The 20,942-nt window shown below is 35.3% G+C and overlaps 1 protein-coding gene across 1 annotated transcript in view; it reads left to right on the top strand.

Annotated features, from left to right (window-relative positions):
- PDE3A (phosphodiesterase 3A) overlaps nucleotides 1–20,942 on the top strand; it is a 306,358-nt gene that overhangs the window by 276,658 nt on the left and 8,758 nt on the right. The window contains exons 9-15 of the mRNA XM_036865657.1: nucleotides 1,327–1,464; nucleotides 7,284–7,395; nucleotides 13,653–13,766; nucleotides 13,903–14,102; nucleotides 15,934–16,137; nucleotides 16,828–16,983; nucleotides 18,089–18,338. Of these exons, the coding sequence (XP_036721552.1) occupies nucleotides 1,327–1,464; nucleotides 7,284–7,395; nucleotides 13,653–13,766; nucleotides 13,903–14,102; nucleotides 15,934–16,137; nucleotides 16,828–16,983; nucleotides 18,089–18,338 (1,174 nt within the window). The remainder of the gene's footprint in view (nucleotides 1–1,326; nucleotides 1,465–7,283; nucleotides 7,396–13,652; nucleotides 13,767–13,902; nucleotides 14,103–15,933; nucleotides 16,138–16,827; nucleotides 16,984–18,088; nucleotides 18,339–20,942) is intronic.

The raw sequence follows: 20,942 nt of genomic DNA on the forward strand, positions 1-20,942 counted from the left end.
TTAGAAATAGATCCCTGAATCATTAGGTTTGAAGATCTGTGTCACTTGGGTTATACATGTATTATAGCCCTCCCTATATGTATCAACGTAATTTTTCTCTATCCAAGTCTTACTGGTATCTTAACGGTCCTATTATTTAGTGATTAAAAACAGAAGTATTCATCTCCACAACTGATTGCAGATATTTCCTAACCCAATCTAAAAAGGTAACTATGCATAGGAAAATGAATTATTTCAATCAGTGAAATAATATTTTATAAATATCGAGCAATCAAAATGAAATATATTAGTTATCGTAGGGCTTCTGTTGGTTCTTCTCTAGTACCTCCTTGATTTAGAAAGTGAGCCAATATTTATTTTCCTTGTTAAATTAAACCAGGTTTACATTGACACTTGCTACCCATTAAAACATCTTTTAATCATGACGTATTTTGTGTGTTTAAAAAGATCCACTTAAAGAGGATAAAAGCATACATTTGAGTCTGGCTAGTTTGGGGGAGGCAGCAATGGTAGAAATTAGTTGATTGTCATGTGATTATCAATTGCTGCTCTTATCATTTTTCTTTTACCTGATTTACCATTTACACTTTTAAATCAAAGAGATTGTCAGATAAAATAACTTATATATCTCCTTATCCTCATTATTTTTATTTTCTATTTTTTTGGTAAATAATCTCTTAAGAATGTCTTCATTTGGGACCAGTTATAAAAATGTTTTCTCATATATACGGTGTGTGTTTTTTGGAAACCATGGATCACGTGAATTAAATTAAAATCCCTGAAAATTGTAGTAATTGAAACTCTACAGGATTAATGCTGATTTTGAAGCAGTAATATAAATTGGACCAATTAGAGTAGGGGTGATTTACTCCCCCTCCCCACTCGTGTTTCTTTTGAGAGTTCAATATAAGCCAGGAATCCTCATCTCAGAAAAATTTACATAAAAATATAGAGCTAAGTTTGCATACAATTTCCATGTTCTGAAGTACTTGAATCTTTATTTAAGAACTCCACAGAAGACTAAAAAGCAGTTACGTTAATTTATGAAAGAAACATCTAATTTTTCTATAGCGTGTATGAACCAGGAATAGGCAGGCACTTAATAATGTTAAAATTTATGGTCTGAAACAGCATTAAGACCTTTTCTCCTTACCTTGGGGGTCGATGTTTTGTTCATTTTGATTTTTTGTTTTTGAAGATCACTCATTCACCCTAAAGTCATTTATTTCAGGTAACCTCCATTGTTGAACTGAATTTACCACAGAAAGAGCAAATTGCTTTGTAGAAAAACTGCACGCTGTTAAAATATTTTTATCTTCATTACAGGACAAACCAATTCTTGCTCCTGAACCTCTTGTCATGGATAACTTGGACTCAATTATGGAGCAGCTAAATACTTGGAATTTTCCAATTTTTGATTTGGTGGAGAAAATAGGAAGAAAAAGTGGCCGTATTCTTAGTCAGGTAAGAAATGCATTCATACATATGACTTTAAATGTAAAAAAAAATTCCTTGTTTGTTTAAATCTCTGTACATACTTAACATCAGTGGTGAATGTTAGGTGGAGAAAGGAAATTTCAGTACCCAACATTCTGTAGATTCCTTGCTGGTGGGATAACAAAAAAAATTAGAACTTCAAGTGAGTAGAATATCATATTCTGCAATTAAAATATTATGTATTTTCTAAGACAAAATGGAGGGGTCAGGGATACACAAGCAAGGTAGAGAAGTGATCTAAATTCATAGAATTCAGCAAAAGAAAAGCTGACCCAAGCCCTCACAAGAAGAAAGCTGCCAATTTATAAACACTAATTTATTGTCTGTGATTATTTCCAATGACTATTTTTTTTTAACTTTTGAATAGTATAGTGCTTACGCCTTATCAAAAATAAGATATTATGCAGTAGTATGTTTCCTCCAGTGCTGTGAGAAACACATTAGAGTTCTTTGTATTTTAATATGGAAAACACCTTTAGGTATCACAAGAAATACAGAATACGAACTATTACTGCATAACGAGCCTTTTCTTTCCTTAAGTATTTTTTCCTTAAGCTCAACTACTTTCAAGGTTTCCCAAATAAAGAAACGTTTTGTTTCTCTGAAGGAGAAAGAAAACATACAAAAATTAAGAATTTGAACATGTTTGTTCTCAATAAATAAAATGAAACAAAATGGATTTGCTCTATTATCGAGCCCCTATCAAAACTCTTAATTAATGGGGATGATGGAATAATATTTATCAGCTTATCTTAAAATATTTTAGGTGAGTTCTTACAGATTGAAGAAATATCACAGCAAAGATACTAAAGACTACCAGATTTGTTAATATCAGATTTAGGTGAGAATTCAGGACCCACATTTACTGGAGCCACTAACCCTTCCCTGCAAAACACTAGAAAAGAAATCACTTGTTGGACTGATTTCTACTCCATGCAATGAAGACAGGCTTTCTTCAGACCACGGAGCAATTATGAGTGTAGAACTTTGGGGTGAGGGTTCCTGATCCATGAAGGTTTGAAGGAAGAAGTTAGAGGGGCCTTTTCCCTTGCTCTTCAGTTCCTCAAACATGAAGTGCTAGGCTAGTCTCCAAGAAGAAAAATGTGTCCCTGCCTTAAAGGAACTCCCATTCCAATAGGGAAATTAGATACGTGTCAAAATAATGACTTGCTACCTACGGAAGAAGTATGCTTAAATGACGGATGGCTTGTGAAGCTCAAAATAATTACAGAGTTTCCATAACATGCAGTTGTTGCCTCTACTGGCCTCTGTTCTCACCATGAACACGTTGAGAACCAGAGTGGCAGCCTTTGCACTTTGACCAAGAGATACTACCCCTTTCTATTTTTTGTTAAAAAATTTTTTTTATTAATGTAACATTGGTTTATGATATTATACAAGTTTCACGTGCACATTGTATTTCTTCTTCGGTAGATCCTACCATGTGCTCACCACCAAAAATGTAGCTTCCATCTGTCACCGTAGTTGACCCCCTTTACCTTTTTGCCGTCTCCCATCACTACTCTGTTCTCTATGTCTACATGTTTGTTTTTTTGTGGTTTGTTCATTAATTTTGTTTGCCTGTGATATTCCACATATAAGTAAAATCATTTTGTGGTATTTGGCTTTCTCTTTCTGACTTAATTTCACTTGGCAAAATATCCTCAAGGTCCATGCATGTTTTTGAAAATTAATAGTCCCATTCTTCTTCTCTTTCTTTCTCCTCAATGCTGAGCAGCATCTTTTATGCTCGCTGATCTTGAGGGCATGTTTAAGGGTAGCTGTTTTATCCGGTCCACCTGTGCCTCACGCCTTGGGGCTTTTCCAGGGAGGTTTTGTATCCTACTCTCTGAAACTCATTGCATACCAGAACTCTGAGGGAGTGATTTTACCTGGAAATATGCCTGTAATGGTGCCACAAGAAGATGTGGCAGTGGGCCAGGAAGTCTTCTTTCTCTTCTACTGGAGAGTGTGTTCCCTGGGATGGAGAGAAAAATCTCACATTGTTTTGTATTTGATATATGTGTCACAGACTTCCCACAACTCTACAACTTAATCTTCAGAGTAACTTGGATGCAGGTATTTCTTTAAATCTCTAGTTGATAGAAGAAGAAACTAAGACTTAAAATATACTGTTCATCTAAAGTCAGATTGGACACAGGATTTGATATATCTGTATATCGGAAGCCCAGGCTTTTCACCTTCATTTCAAATCCTTTTCAGCCCCTCATAAAATTCATTTATTTATTATATTTTCAAACTCTCAGAATGGAGAGTCTGAGAAAGTAGAAAGTGGTTATTATAGCAGTTGGTTTTACAGCACAAGTGACTGTACCCAATAACATTGCAGGTACCTAACCCCCTTGGAGTTCTGTGAATGGGGGTGGTGGGGCAGGAGGGTGCAACTTAACCAGTTTTGCCACAAAATGTTTTCTAAAAGTTGTGAATACAAGTAGACAATAGAAAGATTAGATATAATTAACAATTAGATTTTTGTATCTTTTTTTCCAGTTATCTTTCAAAACTAAATACAAAACTGTATGATCCTTACTGTGTCACTGTTTATTTTTCCAAAATACAAAACACTGAACTTTGAGAAAAGACAACTTTATTTGCTTTGCTGTGGGTTTTTTTTTTCTTTGATTTGAGTTTATAAGCACAAAAAACATGAAATTTTCACTGTGTAAAGGCATATTTTTTTACACTTTAGTGAGACTTTAGGACAGCTGAAATGAATTAACTTGAACATTCCAAGAAATCACCTTTTGGCTGAGACTACACAGAAAAAGTCTCACTTCAAAAGACTTTTAAAGAGACATATGTGCAATGGAAATGATTTCTCAGCCTTAACATACTGCCTACCTTTTTGATGATTATCATGTTTATTTTAACAAATTTAAAAGGACATCATTCAGATTTTGGAAGAGTATTTACCTTTTTTGGTTACCAGTATTTACCCAGTTAACAGTGACTTTTCTTTATTCACGAGTTTGGATCATTGGCCGTTGATTTTTAACAGCTTCTTGGTGAAAATTCTCCTATTTTAAAATCATACTCTAAAATATCTTGTCTTAATTTTTCAATTCATCTTTCAAATGTTTTAAGAGAATAATAGGAAACTTTAGTCATTTGCAATCCTAACAGTATTGCTTTTCAAATAATGGTGGTAGGATTTGGAGCAGTTAAGAGCACACTGCTTGAATTCTGGTCTGATAATGTGTGAACTGTGTGATCTTCTACAAGTCATTCAACTTCTTTGTGCCTTAGTGTCTTCTGCTTTCAAATGTTAGTAATTAACTGTATCTATTTCATAAGATGCTATTTGGATTAATTAATAGAAATAATTAATATATGTAAACTACTTAGAGCAGGCATCACACATATTAAATGCCATATATATATATATATACACACACATATATATGTCAACAGTTGCAGCTGCTGTTATTGTTATAAATAATTTTTATTGAAGTAACATGCATAGTTAAATCCACTGGGTATTTATAAACAAGAACTCAAATATAGTTTAAAGCAATAGTATGGAGAAAATAACTAAAAGAAGAACTAGCTTGAAATATGACAGAAACCACAAACTTAACTTTCTGTTACATTTTTAAAGAGAGGAGGTGGAGATTTTATGTAACACAGAAAAAGGGGAAAAATTAAATATACTTGCCATTCAGAGTGAAAAAAGCGCGTATAATATACGCACTCTGTTCCCAATGCGCAGCCACAGTGCTCCTTTTAAAACGTAAGTTAAATGAAGACACTTCCCTGCTCCAATCTCTTCAAAGGCTCCATACTTCAGTGTAAAAGTCCTCATAATGATCAATCTGGCTGTCAAACAGCAAGATTGCAACCCACACAGTACCGCTCTACAGTTACTAACTTAAATTTTACTCCTGTCCTCGTTCACTCTGTTTTAGCCATGTTGGCGTTCTTGCTGTTTCTTGAGTATAGCAAACATACCTCGGGGCTTTTGCTCTGTCTTTTTCCTCTGCTTAGAAAACTCTTTCTTGGGACTTCCCTGCTGGCGCAGTGATTAAGAATCCGCCTGCCAATGCAGGGGACACGGGTTCAATCCCTGGTGCAGGAAGATCCCACATGCTGTGGAGCAACTAAGCCCGTGTGCCACAACTACTGAGCCAGTGCCCTAGAGCCCGTGAGCCACAACTACTGAACCTGTGTGCCACAACTACTGAGCCCGTGTGCCTAGTGTTCCACAAGAAGAGAAGCCACCGCAATGAGAAGCCCGCACACCACAACGAAGAGTAGCCCCCTCTCGCCACAACTAGAGAAAGCCCGCACGCAACAACGAAGACCCAATGCAGCCATAAATCAATAAATAAATTTATAAAAAAAAATAAAAACTCTTTCCTCAGATATCCCTGTACCTCACTCTGCATCTCCTTCAATTATTTGCTCAAAGTCACCTGAATGTGCCTCTTCTAACCACCATATTTAAAACAGCAATTGCCATGTCCTCCCTTGCACTCCGAACCTCCATCCCTGCTTCCCTTTTTCTCTTTTCATATAACATCACTTTCAGTCATAGTATATACCTTACTAATTACGTCTATGGTTTACTGCCCTACCCTGCTAGACCATAAGCTCTTTTAAGGAAAGCTTCTTTGTTTTGTTCATCTATATATATGCCTTGTAGATGGAAAATTGTCTTAAACAGAGTAGGCACTTAATAGACATATGCTGAATGAATAAATCACTTTTTTAGTTATATATACCTGTGTATATATGTACACAAATACATACATAATATATGTAACTGATGAACATTAAATATCTAATTTAAAAATATTAGTGAATTTGAACAGATTTAAAGTCAATAACAAAAAATAGAAAATAACCGTGAAGTATTATATCAAAGATTAAGAAGAAATATTTCAAGAGAATTTTAAGAAGGAATGCAAATAACAAAAAGGATGAATAATTCTTTCTTAGAGTCTCCTGAATTATAACGAGTACTGTGCCTTTGTGACATAAAGTGAGGCCACTTTAAATGGTGCTGTACTCCATTCTGCCATGTGAATAACCATTTCTCTCCCCATTACATTCTTCTGTGCCTTTTTCATGTTTTTCCTTTTCCCTCATTTGCATATCAAATATGCCAGTTACATCCAGAGCTATTTACTTGATTTGAGTCTCCAGAGCTATGAAAGTAATTGGAAGGAGAATAGGTATTCAAAGGAGAAAGAAGACAATTGAGGAAAAATAGTTTAAACATTTTTATTCATACTGGATTAGAACAAATCTTTCTTCTCTATGTATTTCAACCAAGGCAACCTTTTCTCTCTCATAATTCTGTCCTCTTATTCTTCACTAAGGCACAACTCTGAATCCTTTATCCTCTAGAAAGCTTTTTCTTTTTTAATTTATAAGATTAGTCTGAATTAAAGCTTTCTCTCATTCTTTGTTTAGCACTTATATATTATACAATTAGCAGTTTACTAAGTATTATTCTCTTATTACTGATATCACATGCAATTTAGTACCTTGATATGTTTCTATAGTGTATACTGGATTTTTTGGTTGGCTGTTTCTTGGGTTTTATGTCTCTACCTTTAAAAATAGATTATCTACCCCTTATCAGGGACTACAAGGGCTAGGACATGGAGGTCTTCAATATCTATTTATTGTTGCCAGTAAGTGTCTGTACAGGCAGTACATTAATATGGTTGATGGAATGTAAACTTTTTTCCCCATTTTTCTCTTTATGTCTAATGCACGTTGAGGGATGTTTTGTAAGGCTTTGTCTTTTTCTTTCACAGGTATCATACAGACTTTTTGAAGACATGGGCCTCTTTGAAGCTTTTAAAATTCCAGTTAGGGAATTTATGAATTATTTTCATGCTTTGGAGATTGGCTACAGGGAAATTCCTTGTAAGTATAAGAATTCATACTTTTAAAATCCATTGAATTTGTTATGGGTAATGGGGTATTGAATTATTAGCTACTAGCACAGAATTACGAATTGAAAATACCCTGGATGGCCACATGGTATAGTGATTAGGAGATAATAGTTTATGTTAGAATTCTGGTCCCTTTACATATCAGCTGTTGGAGACCCTGGGTCTTACTTAATCTCAATGTGCCTCATTTCTTAATCTGTAAAATGGGGATCATAATGGCTGCTTCATAGGATTGCTATGAGGATAAAATGATGTAATAATTCTAAAGGGGTTATAATAGTACCTTGCCCATAGTAACTCCAATTTAATTGTGTGCTAAATAAATAATTAACTGTTAAATTTATTGCTCATTTTATAATATACCTCCCTCACTGGGTGAATTCTCAACCTTTATTCTGGCATCCACAGAGTTAAATCACTAACTATTAAAGTTTTTCAGTATAAGATAAACCTGGCTGGGAGTAGAGGGGCAGGAGGATGATGGTCTAATTAATAAAATAGGAGAGACATCTGGAAGTGGTTGTAGAGAAATTACTAGGAACATTTTAAAAATCAAGATAAATGTGAAGACTGAAGGAAAGGACACAACTAAGGGTTCAAACTTCTGAACTTTGAATATTGTGAGAATAAGTTTGTCATTTGTTATCATGAGGAATTGGAACACAGAAGAGATATTAAATTTTCAATATGTAGCATTTCAGATTATCATCAGAACATGTAAGTAGCATTGTCCTACATGCTACAAAATAAATGAACTGGAGAAAATGTCTGTAAATCCAATAAAAAATGTACCGAAATCATGTAGCTCTTTTAGGAAATAAATGCACAGAAAGAAAACTAGTCAAAATAGTATCAATATATTGGCTGGAGTGTGTGTTACTTAAATTGTGTTTTAACCTTTAAGTTTAAAATTTGCTTTTATATACCTTGGACTTTAGAATCCCATGTCTGTTTGTAGTTGCAAGGAGCTGAAGTTAAATAAAAATTATACGGAGACTAGAACACAAGTGTTTTCAGAAAGGGGTAGGGTAGTGCATTAACCAAGTGATCCATTATTAAGATGTTGGTTTTCAAAATGCCATCCACGTGGTACGTTAAGATGAAAATGCACAGTTGATGTTGTGTGATAGGAATGAGTTATGAATGAGGAGTTAGAAATGAGGAATGAGTTACTGAATCTACAAATTGTGTGATAGAAAAGGAGAATGAAGAATTAAATCTACAAGTGAGATTTGTTGGAGAATATGGAACCAAATGCAGACAAAATAGGACAGCGGGAGTAGAGAGAGGAACTTAAGAGCGCTGGGTGCCGTGGGAAAGTCTGGCCGATGGGGCCATGGAAGTGGGGAAAGAAATATGAAAAAGGGGTAGTTTGAAAGGATTTCAAGATAAGCCTTGCTTTCTTAATACCACATTCCCAGGGCCCACCCTGGTTGGATGCCAGGGATTGACCTAAGTGTTAGTGATTTCTCAAAGGTTAAGGAATTGCATAAATAAGCTTTTACAAGAAAGGAAGCCACTGCAAACACTAAAGAACAGCTAGTATCAGAATAAATTTACAAATTAATATTATATTTCCAAATATATTTTAGTGATATAATCAGCTATCGCCAAGTTCCATTGAGTTCAAATTGATATAACTACTAACTTTTCTCTAGATAGTATACCATTAACTCAGAGAGAAAGTTGACCAGTATTTATTTAAGTGTAAAAAGAAGTTTTCAGGTTCCAAGTTTTATTATTCATTTTTATATTGTCTTATTACATATTATATGTTACAAGTAAACAGATATTTTTCCTGAAATATCAGGTTCTTCATTCCAGGTGAAAAGAATTGTTATAATAACTTTACTTGTTCTGTTAGAAGTCCCAGACACCTCCCATAAAGAGAATTTATTTATATCTTCTCAGAGAAAAGTTTTAACTTAATTGATGATCACTTTTAAATAATAATACCTTGCATGTTGTAGGGTTGTAAAATTAGACTAGTATGGACATTTATTAAGAGCTTTGTTTATCATTATTTGAAATTAGCATGTGCAAAAATTTGTTGTATGTCTACTAATTTAACATCTACTCCTAGAGAACTATATTTCTAATATCTCTGTATAAACCCACACAACTAAATGAAAAAAGCCAAAGGGTAACCAAAATGGGGTTAGATTAGCTTTACTATGATAGTGAGCTAAAATATTAGAAACTAAATTTTTATTACAGTTCCAAGTACACCTTTAACAGTTTCCAAGAGAAGAGGGAAGGTATGAAAGCTTTTAAGTTTGTACCCAGAACGCTTACTAAAATTTGAAAAATCTATTAATAGATTTAAAAATGAGATAGATTAGATAGATAGATAAATAGATAGATAATTTCATGGAGCAGCAGTGGGTAAAATTATAAATAGAGACAACTCACTGATAGAAATGTGATACCAAAAATATATTTGTTCAAAAAAGATTAGGATAAATTATAGTTTATATTCAATCACACAGAGAGAAAATAATGTTTGATATCATTCGTAATCCCTTTCAGTTGGGCATTTTTGGCTAGTAAAGGTGATAAATTGTTAGGTCATATTCATTCATGGATTCAAAGTTACTCTTAAGAGAGCACTTTCTATTTACAAAGACTTTCATCTCTAAAATATATTCTGCCTAGCACCTCCCATTCTCATTAGTCAAGTTTGAGAAGTGGAGATAATGCTTCAGAAATACCTACAATCATGTACTATTTATTTATTTTTTTTGAATTTTTACATTTTATTTTTTTTATACAGCAGGTTCTTATTAGTTATCCATTTTATACATATTAGTGTATATATGTCAATCCCAATCTCCCAATTCATCCCACTACCATGTACTATTTAATGGCAGCCATGAGAATAGTCTCACTCAACTTAGTTTAGTTCAGTTCGATTAAGCTATATGTGATGTGCCCACCAGTTTTAAAGCTAGATACTGAGTTGACGTGGAACAAGCTAGAAGGGCAGAACTATCACAGTGTTAGCTACGTTCCAAAGAAAAAAAAAAATTCAAGTCTCATTTCTGTTCTTTAGTATTAATACATTCCCTCACCCTTTGGTGAATAGGAGCATAGAGAATTTTCAATGGAAAATCTATAAATTTAGGTCTAAAAAATCTATAAGTTTTACATACAACCCCAGCCTTCCATACCAGCTCGCTTCAACCCGCTGCTTGAGGCATAAGGAAAAACTGAGAAAACAAGTGTATCAAGACAGCAGAGGGAGGTGGGCAGGCTCTGGGAAAGCATAGGGCGGGTGATGTGTTCGTGCATGCACGTATGTTTATGTGTTGTCAAAAAGGCAGGGGAGGTTGCCTGGTGGTTGAGAGAATTATTAAGGGATTTGTCCAAAATGCAGAGATGAAGGAAGAGGATGAGAATAATAATGATAAAATAAGAAGAGCTCTGATATCATTCCTTAGCCCTGTCAGTTGCCTTCCAGGGCCAGAAAAAGAAGAGCATTCTGAGCATATTCTTATGTCCTACAGAAACTTGTCAATCCCCTGTGTTGACCTAGCTAGCATCTTTCCTGGGTGTCTTTGCTCCCGAGCTGGTCCCCAGAGAATTAATGGCAAGAGCAACAGTGATACCAGCACTTGACACAGTATTTGCCCATAGTATGTGCGAAGTAAATATTTGTTTAACAAACATGTTAATGACTACTTAAAGGCAGATGGTTTTTCCATCCTGCTTAAGTGATAGTGACAACATAATTCTTTTAGAGGTATACCTGCCAAACTATATCTCTATCTATCTACCTATAAATATACGTATGTATTTAAATGGAGTTAGGCTTCGTTAGCTATTGTTTTATTTAGTACTTTTGAGCCTATACTCAAAAGTAAAAGGAGGAATTTTTCTTTTCTGTATACTGTCTTTACCTAGTTTTTTAATCAAGATTATACTAATCTCTAAAAAACAAAAAATGTATAAAGAAAAAAAGTTTTTTAAGATGATACTAGACTTATAAAATGCGTTTGGCCGCTTTCTTCTTTGTACATTTTCAGCACTAAATCATTTCGATTGTTCATTGAAAGTTTATAAAACTTACCTATCAAACCTTCTGGACCTGGACCTTGGGGTGAGGAACAGGGCAGGAAGCAGGATAACTCAAGAGCAACAAGTTCACCTGTACGTGACGTTGTCTATTTCTCACCCCAAAGAGGCTCGGCCAGCACCCTGATACTGACACCCACCCACTCTTGTAATACTGGGCACAAGCGCAGGTTTCCCTGACTTGCAATGGTAATGGTAATTACATCCACACAGTAATCTTCCCAGCTTGCCACAAGGGAAAAGAACTTAACCCAGAAGCTCCCTCCCAACATAGCCCCAGACACTCTCTGACCAGGCTGCATATTCTTCCTCTACTACCAGGTCATCACTGCCTTCTCCCTCCCCCAGGGCTTAGCACAGTTTTTATTTTAGCTCTTCAATTCTATTCTTACAAACCCAGCATTGATTTTGAAAGAAAACAGGTCATCTGTGCTAATCTGTCATCTTGTTTTAAGAGCAATCATGTATTTTATGTGAATGATACTTACATCAATCGCAAGCTTACTATATACCAGCCACTTTAAAATAGGTTCCCTTCTGTAATTCTCACAACTGGACTATGAAATAGGCACTACTATTGTCTCCCTGTTTTTAAGATAAGGAAATGAGACTTAAAGTTTTAAGTCACTCCCTCAGTAACACAGGTAATAAATGTCAGAGCAAGATCTGTCGTAGATCGAGAAACTTCTACCGTGATCAACTTCGTACATGGCACAGGTATAGACATAAAATGTAATCGTCTTAAATCACTTGAGATAGTCCATATACAGAAATAGAGACTCCAATTTGAATAAAATTGTTCTTTGGAAACTAGGTAATATCCGTATTCACCTCTGGCAATGACTGTGAACAGGTTTTGCTGTTGACCCCTTGGGAGCCTAGGAGGTCTGCTTCTCAAAGCTCTTCTGAAGACATCCTCTAAAGACCTCATAGCCCCTCAATGAGTTCCTGGAGTGTTCACCCAAGATTTAGCTTAAAGACTGACTCCTAATAGTTGCCACAAATGTAGGAACATAGGCATCATATTCCTACGTTCTCCTGTGTGCCACCAACACCACAGATGTCATAGTTTCTTCATTCTTCCCCGACCAGGGAACAGGTGTTTCTCTCAAATTCCCACCATCGTTCTGCTTGTTCTCTTCTGTTTTTGCTTCTCATCTGTTGAGTATTATTCAGAGATGTAATCTATTACATTAGAGAAGGAAATTGTATCATGGTTGGTCATTAGGAATAAAATGTGTAAAGATAGCATATTTAGGATAAAGCATACCAATCAATGAAGTATTTTGAAAGGCCAGAGAAACAAGAGAAAAACATGGGAAAATTGCACAGAGAAAGAAGGTGAGCCAAGAGCACAGTGGGCCTTTGGTCATGGTTCCCTAGAAGCTGGACTGCACATGTAGAAACAGGAACCCCTTCCCATGGTAATGACATTATAACTAGGAGATTTGGTTCCCCCTTAGCTTTTACTCTTCGGAATGGCTCAACTCCCTACGCTATTATACGAAGAGGTTTTAATTTTTTCTCTTTAGGTATTTCCTAGAACTTTATTCCCAAGTTAGAATTTCTAGATCAGAGAACATTATTGGTTTTGATTTTGCTTTTGCTTTGTGGATTTAGTATACATATAAAAGATGTGTTATTCATTTTATTACAGTGTTTTACATTTGATACAGAAGAAAAATACTATGTTCAGTTCACAAATTATATTTGGATGCTATTTATCAGAGATGAAATACTGGGTGGTATAGACCATTGGTCTGATCTAGGTTAAGTATATCATGGGTCTTTTATTCCAGTCCTCTGTGTAGTTTTACACAGGAACATGGGAATAAGAACAAGGGTAAACATCACAGTGGATTCAGAGAGTGAGTTTCCTACATACGTTAGGTTTCTGGTGGACTCTAGACAGATTTTTTTCATTTCAGACATCTGCATGTGTAATGAATGTTATTTCTGGATGTTTTTCTTGTTACTCTGGATGTTACCGAGGAATGGAAGAGTAATCACAGAGTATTTGTCCTAGAATATTTGGCTGTCTTTCACTGGGGTATTAAAATGAGAGGACTAAACTCTTTATCCAGTAGGTGGCACTCTTGGTCCTCGGACCCCAGCGTTCACAGATGAATGACTGTTCCTTTGCATTGGTTACAGACCATAACAGAATCCATGCCACCGATGTCTTACACGCTGTTTGGTATCTTACGACACAACCTATTCCCGGCCTCTCAACTGTGATTAATGATCACGGATCAGCAAGCGATTCAGGTACGTATGAAGTCCCTCTGTGCTCCCTTGTAAATTATGGGAACAGAAGAGTGGTTTTTTAAAAAGGAAATCAAGACAAATGATATCAGTTTAATACTTTCTTAAAAGCTCTATTATCTTCATTGTCTCTTCGCAGATTCTGACAGTGGGTTTACACATGGACATATGGGATATGTATTCTCAAAAATGTGTAGTGTGCCAGATGATAAATACGGATGTTTGTCTGGCAATATCCCTGCCTTGGAGTTGATGGCCTTGTATGTGGCTGCAGCCATGCATGATTTTGATCACCCGGGAAGGACAAATGCTTTCCTGGTTGCAACTAGTGCCCCTCAGGTAAATCTTTCAATTTTGATCAGGGGAAATAATTCAATTTTGAGATTTCTCTGAAGAAAATTAATTTTATAAATTTGACTTTCACTTTAGCTCATATTCACTTGGTGCCTGTTTATATTTAGCCCTGAGATAAAATCCTTAGAGACCATGCTCATTTTGAAAAGATATCATGGTTTGTTCTAAGTCATCAATGGTGCATATGCAACTTTATCACCCATGGGGATCCCTTCTCAATTTTCTTAGGAAGAAAAACCGCTTGAATTCATGTTAATGAACTTCCCCAACAAAGAAAATTTGACCTATACAAAAGTTTCTTTCTGAAAAGATTAGAGAACCAAATCTTTCTTGGTTCTCTAATTTAAGAATTAAAGGTTTCTTTGGATATAAATTTAAGACTATTAAGAATGTAAGGCTCCTTTGGATATAAATCCAATTTCTTTGAGATATATTCATTATAACAATTACTATTCTTATGGCATTTTTATTGGTTAGGAAGAATTAAAAATCAATTTATTTCATTCACTTAAGGGAAATTTTTTACCTGAACATAGTACTCCAAAAACAGTAACTTTAAAGAAGTTCATCTTGGCATGTACTTAAATTTAAGTCCAATATTAATCACTAAGTATTTAGGCATCTCCATCTACATAATTAAACTTAATAAGCTTCTCCTTGATTTAATCAGCTGGACCCATGTTACTAAAGATCCCAAGATCTTGTTTTTCTTTCTAGAGGATCTAGAGGCCAATCTGGTCCAGTACTCTTTTTTTTTTGTCACGTTTGCTTTTTGTCTTTTTCCCCATTCTCATCCATTTCCACACCCTCTCTTATAGACTAGTCTAGAATTTTCTTCCAATCTGTATACAATACAAATATCCTGATTTTTTTTCTGACTGCTTACTTTAATTTCTTTCACTGTGCCGTTCATACACCAGAGTATATTTTCCCTAAAGATAAGCAAATCCTTTTGCCAACACCATATACCATTCAATTTTCCTACACATGCATGCATATTCACTTGCCTCACTTGGTATCTCACGACACAACCTATTCCCAGCCTCTCAACTGTGATTAATGATTACGGATCAGCAAGCAATGATAAATTAATATTTATTAATATTCATAAAATATCAATTTCCATGTCCTTGGTCTTTCTTTTTTGTCCTTATACCCTTTTTCCCCCCTCCATCGTCAATCTACCACACTAGTCTCCAAGCATTTTTTAGGCAACTTCCTTTTCCTTTGCAGCTTCCCTCAGCATTATTAGAGAATTTCAAACAAGTAGATATTTACTATATACTTTCAATTAGTAGACAGGGGGTGATATTTCCTATGGCTGATTGTGGGGTAAGAATCTCTTGAATTATGGGCTTCTCAGGGATTCCATTCCTCTGTATTAGTTATACGTATTTAACTAAAAGGAAGTCACTCTTATTCTAGATGTGGGAAGTAACTGAGTTACTTCTTAGGAATATTAGTATATTTGCATATTTTAATGGTTAAATTCCTGTGCCCTGCAAAATAATAATAATAATCTGATAAAAGCTAACTCTAAGCCCTTCAATTGCAAGAATTTGAAATAAAGTTTCAAGGAAATGAAATAACGTTTCAAGGAAATGAACTTTATCATCTTACAAAAAAGGAAATTTAACCAAGAAAAGTAAACAGTCAATGTACAGCAATAAGTGATTCTTAATAACTAGCTGTCACAAGATTACATTCCTGTGTTCCATGATAAAAGTGGATTCCAAAAGCTTTGCATATTCTCATTTATTTTTGGTTTTGTTTTTTAATTTAAAAAGTTGAACTCTTCACTCTCGTCTTTGCCTAGGCGGTGCTCTATAATGATCGTTCAGTTTTGGAGAATCATCATGCAGCTGCTGCGTGGAATCTTTTCATGTCCCGGCCGGAATATAACTTCTTAGTTAACCTTGACCATGTGGAATTTAAGCATTTCCGTTTCCTTGTCATTGAAGCAATTTTGGCCACTGACCTGAAGAAACACTTTGACTTCGTAGCCAAATTTAATGCCAAGGTAACTAGATTTGTACCAGTCTTCATTTTCTGACCACATTGAAAGAAGTCATGGATTCAAAGTGTTGAACAAAACTCATTGCTGTCACCTCATATATGTCAAATGTGAAAATGAGAGGCAATGAAATGTTTAACCAGAAGTGGATATTTAGGCGTTGGTCCCAACCTGGAAACCTGATACGTTGAGGTGCTGTCTGTATAGATTATACTGTGCACTGCAGAGAAATAATAGAATTCTAACTATCATTGTGTTTTTGTTTGATTTAATTTGCTCTCATCTCTGTGGAATGCTAACAGAAATTACCTGGCAGTAGTAAAGGTCAAAAACCTGAAGCAGAATTTCATACATCAAACATAAATGCCCAAATGTTAACTCAAAATTTCTTATTATTTGTAGCCACATTATTTTAATAGTAATTTAAAACCTATGTTAATATTAAATAGCATTTCTTTCCATAATTAATAATTATCCATCATTTGTTATTTTACTTTTTTTGGTGAGCTATTTTACTGTTAATTTATGCAAGCCAATAACATTATTTGAAACAGCTGAGATGTTTGTTTCTCATTACTTGGCATTCTAATCTCCACATGGTAGGAAGACAATCAATATTCTGTTGTTTATTCTCCTGTTCAACTTTTGCTTTCATTGAGTGAGTCAGAACCCATTTTAACTTTGTCCCTCAAACAGGTGAATGATGAAGCTGGAATAGATTGGACCAATGAAAATGATCGTCTACTGGTTTGTCAAATGTGTATAAAGTTGGCTGATATCAATGGGCCAGCTAAGTTTAAAGAGCTCCATCTTCAGTGGACAGAGGGTATTGTCAATGAATTTTATGAACAGGTAACTAACTTAACTATTTCCCTTAATCCATATTGAGGCTGCTCATAAATTCCCTAAAGCTTCCAAAAGCTGTAAAAGCGTGATCAGTCTATTTCATATTCATGCTACCATCAGAAAAGGCACTGGCCAATTTTAATCAGAGGATTAAAAAAATGACAAAAATTGGACTAAACTGTAAAGCATAAAAACTCTAAGATAAAGTTATTTGCAAGTATTAAGTAATAAATCGCCTTTCCCTGGACATTTTTAAAGAAAGATTAGAAAGAACTTTTTTGAGCATTATAGATAGGACTTATATATACAATAAATGTTTGTGCTTTCTAGAAAATAATGTATTGCCTTTCCTCGGAATAAATTCATAATCAATCCTGAAATATTGAATAAAAAAAAATGTAAAGGAAAGAGAAAATCCAGTTATAATAATTCCACTACATAGGCATAACCATTGTTGATATTTTGGTATAATTCCTTCATTAATGTTGCTAGGTAACTTCTGGTTTACAATCTGATATTTTTTTTCCAGAAATGAATCAGTTCAAAGTAAACACTTATACAGTAGTACTGTTAAACATAGATAAATAAGAATATCAGAAACTATATAATCACAGAAGACATAATTCAACCCAAAGCCGAGTTAAGGTAGCAACTTTAATTGAGGAATAAATTACTTTAAAATTTCTGGCAGCCAAGGCAAAAAAAAAGGAAAACATGATAGATTATCTATTTGTTGGATATTTATATCCAGCATTGCCTTTTAAGATGCATTTATATTCTAACTTATACTCTAATATAAGGAACAATGACTAGTGATAAGAAAGGTCATCCACTTAGACATTAAACCATTTCTTGTATTTCCCCTTGATCAAAAACCAAACCCTCAAGATTACCGCAGTGGTAAATGGCAACAAAGCAGTCCGATAGGGATCTTAGTAATGTGGGGGAAATCTCTTAGCAGTCCAGGAAAGAAAGAGTTCACACATATGCCTGGGTTCTTGCATATTTGCAAATTTTAGATGCCAAGGGAATGGTGACTTTATTTGTATTTTACACTTTCCTTGTCGTTTGCCTTTCTAGTTAACTGTTCCTGCTACATTCCTATTTCTAGGGTGATGAAGAGGCCAGCCTCGGGTTACCAATAAGCCCTTTCATGGACCGTTCTGCTCCTCAGTTGGCCAACCTTCAGGAATCCTTCATCTCGCACATCGTGGGTCCTCTCTGCAACTCCTATGATTCAGCAGGACTGATGCCAGGGAAATGGGTGGAAGACAGTGATGAGTCAGGAGACACCGATGACCCAGAGGAGGAGGAGGAAGCACCAAACGAAGAGGAAACCTGTAAAAATAGTGAATCTCCAAGTAAGTTATAGAATCTCTCTCGAATGTGCTTCTCCTAGGATTGTTTTCTTACTTAAGTAAGTTCACAATAAATTTGATGCTTCTCGTGAATTTCATAGCTGAGTCCAAATATCACCTGCTGCAGTGATTATGGATACTCCCCCGTCCCCAATATCATGATAATGGGAATTACAGACTGTGGAATCTATTATAATACCATGTTCATAAAGAGGTATGTTCTCTGTTATGAAATAAGACAATTAGGTAATCAAAGCCTATTTTTCAGAGTATCTGAATGATTTAGGAATCTCAGGTACTATCTAGACCAGCCATAGGCTTTTCCTGGCTTGCTTCGGGGGAGGTGCTAAAGTGGTAAGAGGTAGTAGTCACTCATTCATTCATCAAATATTTATTAAGCACCTACTCTGTGCCAGGCATTCTTCTAGGTTCTAAAGACAGAGCCATGAACAAATCAATCAGACAAAAAAAAAAACAAAAAAAAACCAATCAATCCTTGCCCTTTTAGACATATTCCAGTGGGGTCAGCAGACAAATCAGTAAATCTGTAATATGTTAGGTACTGATAAATGCTAGAGTTTAAAAATAAAAATGAAAAATAAGAAGGATATGAAATATTGTGCAGAAAGATTAAAATCTTAGATAAGATAGCCACGGATGGTCTAAATAAGAGATTTTTTTTTTTTTTAAACCTGAAAGAAGCAAGGGAAGGAGGGATCCAGGGAAATAGATGTGGACAAAGCATTTCAAGGAGAGGGGAAAGCAAACCGTGTAAAGGTCCTGACGTGGACACTGGCTGCGTGTTCAAGGAGCATCAGGAGAGCTGGGAGGCTGAAGCAGAGGAAGGGGGGTGGGGAGCGGGGACCGAGATGATGGAGGGTTAGAAGGTAGGGCTCTGCAGGCCACAGTATGGAGTCTGGCTTTTACTCTGAGTAAGATGGGAAGCCATCATCAGAGGTTTTGAGCAGAAGACTTAGTTGATTCAATTTATGTTTTAACTGGATTGCTTCAGCTGCTGCATTGAGAATATTCTCGAGTTTGGGGTAAGAGCAAGGGTGTAAGCAGGGCAGTGTGTTAAGAGGCTGCTGAAATTATCCAAGTGAGAGATGACTGTGGCTTTGGACCAGGGTAGTGGCAATAGTGACAGTGAGAAGTGGTCACATCTCGTCATTGATTTGGAGTGCATCATGTAGCCGTTCTAATCTGTTCAACTTAATTGTCTATAAAATCAAGATTATTTTTCTTCACGTCTTGAGATATTCTCCACTGTTTCTCCTGCCATAGGGAGGAGGCCCTAATAGCATAATTAGGAAAACCAATAACCCTTACAGTGATATTGCACAAATACTATTCCTATGTTCATGGGAGTATAGTATGTGGTTTCTATCTACCTTCATAAAGGAAGTTCAGTCTTAATATTGATATTTTTCAAGGCCCTTACCAAAAATATTAGCCATGAAAGACATTATGATCATTTTTTCCTTTTTTTTTTTTTTTTTTTTTTTAAGCACAGTCAGGGAAATGACTTAGTTCATTTAGTTCATTTGGCCATCTAGGTAAAGAGATATTCTACCTTGTGTATTAACCTATTTTGCCCTCATATAAGTGCCCTGTCGTAAGCTCACATAAGCAGAGATAAAGAACTCATTATTAACCATAGACTGGTGAGACGGGGCAAGTTTGGCTTTAGGTCAGACTTTTGCTTAAGGTCTAACCCATATATTAACTTTTATACAGAATGGGAGGAAAATCAAAAGTTGTTTTCCTTCAATATTCTATTATCAAAGTAATTTTATTTTATTCCTCTGATGCTTATCAAAAGATGTCTATTAAAAATTTTGTGCTGATCTTGGCATTCAGAGGTAGGAGCCAAGACAGGATTCATGGATTATTTATTCATTTTCTCATTTAATAAACATGCATGCATTTTATATTTTTACTTTTTCTTCATTCAAAGAGCCAGGTAATTTGCTGTCTGACTAAGGACTGGACAGTTCTTCCACTGAATGTTATTGGAAAAGTGTGGTCAGCTTAGCCTCTGGAAAAGCTTTGTTCCTGTGGGCCCTACTTGATTGCTATTTGAACTCAAATACATTGAAGCAACACATACATAATCTAGGCATCAAGAATTAAAGAACCTAAGTTAGGAGATTTAACAGGCTCAACTCGTCAGCATTGGCTTTAGCAGCAAATACAACAAACAACCAAATATTCGATTTGTCTCTGTTCTGTAGGGTTGGGTGGCCATACTGACTCTGAGATTCTGATGTGTTACTCTACTGACCTTCCCATTTTTAATCAAGCTCACTAAAGCAGGAATGAGAATTCTGTGGATTCTGTTTACTAATGGCTTCTAAAAGTCAACTGGTCACCTTTATGTTAAAATTTAAAACATCATCAACAATGATTTGATAACCATAGCTTTTGAAAAATTATATTTGAACTATCCCTTTATAGCCAAGAAAATGATAAATATTGGGCAGTGTTAGTATCTAGTAAAACTTGGCCACATGGAATAATAGAATTCTAGAAATGGAAGGGGAATCAGTGATCATCCAGTTCAGCTGCCTCATTTTACAAAAGTCGAAACTGAGGCTCAGAAGTTTG

This window comes from Balaenoptera musculus, chromosome 10 (assembly GCF_009873245.2).
Source record: "Balaenoptera musculus isolate JJ_BM4_2016_0621 chromosome 10, mBalMus1.pri.v3, whole genome shotgun sequence".
NCBI lineage: Eukaryota > Metazoa > Chordata > Mammalia > Artiodactyla > Balaenopteridae > Balaenoptera > Balaenoptera musculus.